Below are 7,957 nucleotides of genomic sequence, written 5' to 3'. Positions count from 1 at the left end.
TAAGTCTCTAACGTTCACAAAGGGGAAAGAACATGAGGTTTGGAGTTGAAGAGGTGACCATAATTGTTCCTAAAGACTTCAGATGGTCACAGGCATTTGGTTTCATCTCTCTGACTCTGTTTCCTCCTCTAGTAAATGAGACGCAATCAATGGGGTTACTGTGAGAATTTAGTGAGTAGCCAAAGAACACCCCTCCCCACAGATGAGCAATTCAGCCCTTTCCTTGGTGACATCCCATGATCTGGACATCATCCACTTTCTGCCTGGGCTAAAATCCCACTCACTCACTCCTGTCAGTGCCAGAACCCTCGGCCAGTGGAGGCACCCCACGCCTCCCCACTCCCGCCCTTCATCCAGCATGAGTCCCACCCAGCTGGACTGCCAGGTCCCCACCCCTCCTGTCTCCCCACATCAATACACTCCAAAGTACTTGCCAAGAGCAGATTCTTTATTAATTTCTCTCTTTTTTTTAAAAAAAAAAGTATTCCTTCAGTATAAAAAATAAATATTTTAAATATGACATTGAATAAATTAAAATAATCTGTCTTTATGAAACATTCCCACAGGGTACATTCATCAAAGAGGAATTTATCACCCAAGGTCAAGTCCTTTCTAGTAGAAAGGAAGGAGGGAGGCATGTAAGGCCCCTTGGTGGGCCCACTGAGCTAGCAGTGCAAATGGGAGAGGCAGCCTAGGTACTGGGGCTGGGTATGAGATTTATCTGACATGGGAACATTGTATTGTCTGAAAGGCAATTGCTACCTCAATAGATTCTGAGATTCCAACCCCACTGGCCAAGTCTGCCCTGGAGACCCAGTAAAACAGGCCAGACTGACTTAATCAGGGTTGGAGATAAGAAGGAAGATGAGTAGAGACAAGTAAACTTACAGTGCTTTTGTGGTTTAAAATTTTAAATAATAAATAAGGACCCCTATACTTCTTTCTTGATAAACTGCCAAATGACTGTCTACCCCATCCTCTGCAGAAGACCCATCCTTCATCCTCTGGCCCAGGCATATGACCCATCGTGCCAGGTGAGGGTCAATGCCAGTAGGCCAAAACAAAGCAACGCACAATTTATTGCCCACAAAGGCTCCATAATTCAGTGATACTGTGCAAAGTGGGTGCTGACCTGCTGGAATTAGACCTAGAGAGAACACTGAGGACCAAGTCCTTGAGGCAGAGTCCAGGCTGGGCAGCGAGTGTCAGGGAGCCAGGGCTTGTGCAGGCAGGGAGGAAGAGATTCTATTGGCTCCTCAGCCCTCCAAGGCTGCCAGGTAGGTCCAGGCCAGGGAATCCATGTCCAGTCCACAGGGAGATGGGTGATGGCAAGCTGAGCTGGCCCCGGGCTACTGAATCCTCCATCCTGGCTTCCAGACAAGCTGTTTTTCTTGCTGCTCAGCTTGCAAAGTGCAGCCATTCCCAAGCCATGCCCAAAGGAGCAGAGGAATAGGAGGGTGGTAGGCTTTGATCGTGGACAAGAATGTGACCCAAGTTGAAACTGTGTTGGGAAAGGCACAACTGCTGTGGCCTCTTCTGCCACACACATCACATCTGAGTCACACCGTTGGGATGCACAATGCCTAACCTTCCCTATCCCCACCCCTGCCATCGAGGTAAAGTGCTTAGAGAATAAGAGAGAAAGGTACAAAGTGAGAGTGAAGTACCATCACCGGTACCAAAAGCTTGTGACTGGGCTGCTGGGACTACCACAAGCTTGGGACTCGAGAAGCAACCAGAAGGCTGCTCTCAGCAGCTGCCACAGCTCCATCACCTCCCTCCCTCTCTTGCTTGCAGACCCAAAGGCATTTCTCTGTTCACCTGGCCCCAACATATAGGAAGAAAGCAGATCTGGTTCCATGCCTGAGAACCCAGACACAGAAGGGAGTGGGAAGGAGGTGGGTAGCAGGAACCACAGCTTCCTGGTCTGTGTCCCAAGCATCTCAGGTCTCACTTTCCCAGCTCCAGAGCACAGGGGCAGCTGCTCAGTCCATGCCCTGCCCTAACACCCCACGCACTTACTTGGTGGGTGATCAAGCCACCTGAGGATCTTCCCTACCACTCAGGAGTACTCTGGGTGTCAGGGCAGGCTCATTCGCATTGTGTGACAAAGACTCCACTGATGAAGATAAGTGAGCAGCCTTGCCCACTGCCCCAGGGCCATCATTTCCATGATGAATGGTGCCAACCATTCGAGGGGGTGCTAGAGAGCACAGTGGGAAAGTGTCCTGGAACCAAGAAAACTAAGCCTCCCTGCACAGACTGGTTCAGCCCCTGCTGCCTGTCCCTGACACCCCCAAAGCAAGTCAGGAGGGAGGGGAACAGGGACTCTAGCCAGATCTCTCAGACCCTGACACTCCTCTGAGCTTCACCCATAAGGCTAATTCTACTTGTAACATGTCAGCTTCTAGACCAAACCCTGCCAAAAAGCTCAGCTCTGGTTCCCTGCTGGGCAGAGAGCAGGGGAAAGGATTAACTTTACCATTTAAAGCACCAATAAGTTAACATAAATAGGACATCATAATAAATAGATAACCATGCTGGGCTAGACACACAGCACTTTTGGATCTCAGGCTTCTCTGAGACCCTGACCTCAAGTTCTGTGACCCCTTGCTCTAGGGACCCAAGACGGGCTCTGGTCCCCCTCAAGTACCTTTGTATGATTTTACAGGGCCTCTATAGGCCTCCAATGTGAGCTGCTGCTCTGAGCTACCTGTGCCCTTCCCATCCCCAAGAGGAAGCTCTTGGGCCCCCTCTAAAGCTCCACACCCATCTCTGTAACCTGCGCTTACCCACCTCCATGTACCCTATCCTGGATCTAGCTACCAAATCCTGGCTGTACCAGGCTGTAGGAAGAGTGCAGAGGAGAGGAAGAGGGACAAGGTTTTGGGGGCCTCTCTTCCTTCTAGCACCTTCCTTCTCAGGCTTGAAGGTAGCCTCTCTGCCTCCCCAAGAACCTAAATACCAATGACCTCTGGAACCATCTACCCAACAATACCTGGGCCTAAGATTTCTGTTTATGTTCAAAAGAATATGGCATCCCACCCCTTCTCTATCTTCTACCTACTAAATTTTCTAAGGGACAAAGAGTTCCCGACTCCAGTCCCTCTGGCCTGCCTATGTCCCAACAAAGCCTTCCAAAGTCTAGGAAAAACGAAGGCACAAATGGCAGTCAGTCCACTGGAAACCAGTGACCCCAGGCCCTCACTGTCTTGCCCTGTGATCAGGGCTGCTCTAGACAACTTGTGCGGTTTGAACAAGGACTAAGGGGGACAAGTGGGAGCAGAAATGCTGCCTACACTTCCCTCCCCAGTGCGACACCCTGGTTACCGGAAGGGAACCTCTTCTGGTCAGTGCTGTATAGAGGCCCTGACATGCTGAGAACCCCTTGGGACCTGCCAGCAGCCCCCAGGTTAGATGATGCCCTGGGCCCCAGCCGCTCTTTGAGAACCCCCCACATTTGGATCCTGCTCCTGAGATCCCTCAGTCCATGACAGGCTTCAAGACATTCTGTCTAGAAGGCCTGAGTCACTATGCCAATGACCTGCTTGTACTTCCCCAGAAGTTGACAACCCAGCTTCTTCTTCTGAAAGACATCCTTGTCTGAAGTGTCAGGGCCATAAGCCACGTCCACATGTGCCACGTGGTACTTGTTGCACAGACGGCAGTGCACATTGCTGAGGAGCCCCCGCATGACATCTGCAGTGACACTGAGCTTGCTGTGAAGGCTGAGCGCATTGGGGTTCAGAAGCTTCTGGTCCTGAGTGATGTTGCTCAAGGCAGCGCCAAGGTAGGCAATGATGCGATACAGCTCCACCAGCCTGGCCTTCTCGGTGCCGTTGGCGTGGAAGGGAGGGAAGTCCGTCACGTTGGGAGCACACAACTTGTCCAGGTTGTTGGGGAACGGTTCCCCCTGGGCTGTGTACTGAGAAGCAAAAGAGCGGAGAGGAAGTGACAAGGGAGTCAAGGGTTGACATTCCAGCCCTGTTACCAGCCTCAGGGAAGCTCTTAAGTTTCTGTTTCCCCACCTGAGGTCTGTGGACCCAACTCCCTGCCCTATAGGCATCCAGAATTGTCCTGGGAGCTGGAAGCAATCACAAGTGTGACCAAACTTGCTAATCATCAAGGCCTAGACCAGGGATGGCGAAACTTTCCAAGATTTCAGTGATAACAAACAGCCAACTGCAACACAGTGTCACCACCACTGGCCCAGACCATGCAAGCAGTTGTCGTCATCATCACCTTGACCATACAGAAAAGGAAAGGAGCCAGTGGCATCTCACTAGTGACACCTCGGCGGGTAAACCACACATACTTGCACTTTCATCCGCCACACTCTCCCTCTTCCTGGACGGCCCTGCAGACACTCAAGGCCCCTCTTTTCTCCTGGCTCACTCACTGTCTTAGTCCCCTTGATCTCTCACAAGACTAGAAGTTCCAGGCCCCCTCCTCATCCCAGCTCTACCCCTCACTGGCCAGGCACCTTGAGAAAGTGGCTTCCTTTCCTAGAGCCTGGGCTGTGTGGAAGAAGGGGTGGGAACTCAGATGTGGGTTGACCAGACTTATCTTCACTGCCTCCTTCCAGCTCCAAAGGGGTCCCTTCCCGCCATGGCCAGCTACTCATTAGCGAGCCCCTCCTTCCTTCCTGAATATCCTGTAGGGTAACTTACATAGAGAATAAAGAGGGCATTGGCGCTGCCATTGAGCTGTGCCAGCTGGTTCCTGATCTGGCTCATGACGTTGCTGTGACATGGGTGGCGTGTGGCACAGGTGGCATTGACAGGGGTGAAGGGAAGAGGGCTTCCTGCTCCATGTTTCCAGTGCAGAACCAGCAGCAGGGGCATGACTCCTGGGAACAGGAAAGACAGGAGAGATGAGCGGAAGGGTGGCTTGGGGCACGGGGCATACTGGCTGAGAGTCGGCAAGGGGCTCACAGGAGAGGAATCCATTCTGCTCTCTGCCTCCAGCTCTGGCTCCTCTGACCATTTCTAGTTTTCTCTGCATCTTTTTCCTTGTCTCTCTGTCTCCAGATCTCTAGCTCTGCTTTGCTGGGCCTTCTTGTCTGTCCCTACTCTCTCCTGGGTTGAGGGACCGGGCAAGGATGCAGGAAGGAGTCATTCCATCAGCTGGAAGCTGGGCCCAGAACAACTGTCCAGCCCCTTCCTTTAGGAAGGATGAAACCTGAAAGCTTCCTGCCCTCTGACTGGGAGGCATCCTTTCCCAGGAGAAAGGTGATCCCTATCATTCCATCTCCTGGGATGGTCCAGATGCCTAAGCTTTGCCTCATACTCAATGGCCCATTTCAGCCCCAGCCTCCCAAATGACCGCCTGGGGACAAGGTGTGGGAACTTCTGTTGACACTTTTCTCTAACCTGCCACTGAATTCTAGCTTCAAGAATTCCGACCCCTAATCCTTCCGACCTTGTCCCATATCCAGCATCTCTGTCCTTCCCAGTGAAGCCACTTCCCCATCCAGGGCCAAGTCCCCCTTCCCCACTCCCAAATCATCATTCCCTTCAGACGGCCCACCTCCCTCCCTGGAATCCATTCACTTGCCCCTCTTGTCCACTGTCCTTTGTCCCAGGCCCTGGGTTAGGGCAAGGACCACCTGGCTTTTGTAACGGAGAGGAAAGGGTGCAACCAGGAAAGAGAAAAGGAAAAAGGTCGCAGGCAGCCAGGCCCAGAGGGAGTAAAGTGAAAGGTGCCAGGAGAGCGGGGAGCTGTCCGGGCCTGTCCCGATCACCCCTCCCCCCAGGTGCCTGAACCCCCTTCACCATCATGCACCCCAGACAGGCCACTCGGGTCCCAGCAGAAGGCGCCTGAGGGTCCTCGGATCTGAGACCAGCCGACCCGAGAAGCTGGAGGCGTCCAGCGAAAGCCCCCTGTGTGAACAGGAGCCTCAAGTTCACTTCCCTTGAGTCCCCTTTTCCTCCCAGCATCCCCAGGCCGAGTGGAGGTGCCAGGATGGCTCGGGAGAGAGGGCCCACACCGCGTCTCACCTAGTGCGGACCTCACGCTTTCCAGGCACTAGCAGCTGGAGGTAGCACCTGCTCCCGTCCGAGCCGGAGTTTGCAAGCTGCTCGGCCGCCCGTGCCCCTCCCAGGGAGCAGCCCGGGACGCAGTCGGAAAAGAGAAAGCGGAAAGAAAGAAAGAAAAAGAAAAGAGGGAGAGTGAATCGTGGAGAAAGCAGGGAGGCAAGGGCAGCGCGGGAGAGTGGCGGAGCGAGGAGGAAGGCTGCTTGGCCCCCACCTTCCCCGCCAACCTGCAGCCCGGCGGGCTGGGCGCCCGGAGCCCCGACCATGTGTAGCCTCCCAGCGCCTCCGGCGGGCCGGGCGGGCAGCGCGGGCGCCCCAAGTGTCCGAGCGGCTGCGGCAGGAGGCGTCCCGCTGGTGCTCGCCAAGCGCCCTAAGCTCCGCCGCGCCCGCTGCGGGGACGCGGAAGCCGGCACGGCCCAGGAGGATTTACCTGCTGCCAAGACCTTCATTATGGAACGGACTCCAGAGGGCCTTGGAGGAGACCTGAGATGCCGGCCGTTTTCAGAGGTTCATGCTCAAATGGGGAATTTGCCTGATTTATATACTGGAGCCTGTGTTGTAAGACAGAGAAACAGCTATATTTAGCCGGGATCCCCGGTCCAGGAAGTTGTTTGAGGTGCATCATAGGAAATTATGAATGGAAGAAAGTGAGAGTGAAGGGGGGGACAAGTGAGGGAGGAGGGTAGGGAGGGCAGATTTTTTTCCCTCTTCTAAGAATTTGATTGATAAAATTATAATGAAGTCGTCAAAAGAACGTATGCCCTGTGGTTTTCCTGCGAGGCTTGCCCTAGGCTTTGAAGATGGGCCTGGTAGGGATGGGGCCCCAGGCCCTCAGTGGGGGTCCCTCCAGCCTGAGGCAGCCCAGATGGCCCTGACTCACCTGGGTTTGGGGAGGTGGCAAGACTGGACTGGCAGGTGGAGGGTGATGCCTGTGGTCCCTGATGGGGGGCTTTAGGGTCAGTGGGAGGACACAGGCTGGGACTTGGCTGAGAAGAAGGTTCCAGGAAGAGGGGCTGAGGCCTGGCTTGGACTTTAGACGGTAATAAAGCAGAAGTGAGCATGGGCGCTAGAAGCCACCTAAGAGGTGGCCTTCTGCAACCTGCCCATTGCCACTGGCCAAACCGGGGCTCCAAAGGAACACATAACATGGGGTCCCAGAAAGTCAGACCCCTGTCAGCCATCAGTACACCTGCTCTGCTGACCACTTCTATCTGTGAGGGTGGAGGAGGAGCTAGGAAGATATGAGGGGCTCTGGCCTGCTTTGGGGGGATCTTTTGGGGAGGAGCTCTGAACAAGACAGTTCAGCATTGCCATTCTAAAGGGATCACCTGAAGCAGAGACCAAGGGATGTCTGAAAAATCACATCCAGGCTTCTTCCTTGGGATGACAAAGGGTGGCTGGGCAAACAGAAATAGCAGGCACGCAGAACCTCCTGGAAAAGCCCCCAGAGGTCAGCTTCAGAAAACGATAGCGTCTTCCAAAAAGGGCTTCTGGAGTCTCTGAGACAGTTCTGGTGTCTACCATGGGCAAGTAGATTGGTGAATACTTGAGGGTCAGTAAGAATGGTGGGGACCAGAGCAAAATGAGCAGAGGGACTCCTCTTCCGTAGGAAGCAGAATAAAGAAAAATAAGGCAATACATCTGAGGCCATGCTGTCCCTAAAGCTATCAGGTCTCTCTGTACCAAGAGCTGCCTCATTACCTTGGGGACATCACCCCACCCCTCCTGCCTGACCCTGGCCCAAGATCCAGGATGGAGAATCGGTTCTTCAAGTCCAGGAACTCCCACAGCCTTGCCTAACCCTTGCCTACCCTTTTACCCATCCTCTGTGCCCCCAGCTCCAGGCTCTCACCATATCCTGGACCTGCCCAACTCTATCCCCAGTCCTGCCAAGATGAGCCACTGTGCTGCAGCTGTCCCCT

The 7,957-nt window shown here is 53.9% G+C and overlaps 1 protein-coding gene across 2 annotated transcripts; it reads right to left on the bottom strand.

Annotated features, from left to right (window-relative positions):
- Positions 1-493: 493 nt before the first annotated feature.
- On the bottom strand, positions 494-6,690 carry Lif (LIF, interleukin 6 family cytokine). 2 transcript variants are annotated; one of them, XM_004645540.2, is made up of 3 exons: positions 6,466-6,690; positions 4,671-4,849; positions 494-3,925 (listed from the first exon to the last, which is right to left on the bottom strand). In XM_004645540.2, exons 1-3 carry the CDS (start codon positions 6,482-6,484, stop codon positions 3,515-3,517), a joined length of 609 nt encoding a protein of 202 aa, XP_004645597.1. In that variant the 5' UTR covers positions 6,485-6,690; the 3' UTR covers positions 494-3,514. The 2 variants fall into 2 exon arrangements, with proteins under 2 accessions (XP_004645597.1, XP_023561633.1); XM_023705865.1 differs by lacking the exon at positions 6,466-6,690 and adding an exon at positions 6,000-6,050.
- Positions 6,691-7,957: the final 1,267 nt, after the last annotated feature.

The sequence above is a fragment of the Octodon degus genome, unplaced genomic scaffold (assembly GCF_000260255.1).
Source record: "Octodon degus isolate 3935 unplaced genomic scaffold, OctDeg1.0 scaffold00230, whole genome shotgun sequence".
Taxonomy (NCBI): domain Eukaryota; kingdom Metazoa; phylum Chordata; class Mammalia; order Rodentia; family Octodontidae; genus Octodon; species Octodon degus.
Note: the sequence above shows the minus strand (reverse complement) of the source record. Positions and strands in the feature narration are given on the sequence as shown.

Coding starts and splice junctions, on each gene's coding strand:
- Lif (XM_004645540.2), bottom strand. Junction 3,926..4,670: donor ATGCCCTCTTTATTCTCTAT/GTAAGTTACCCT, acceptor TTTGCTTCTCAG/TACACAGCCCAGGGGGAACC.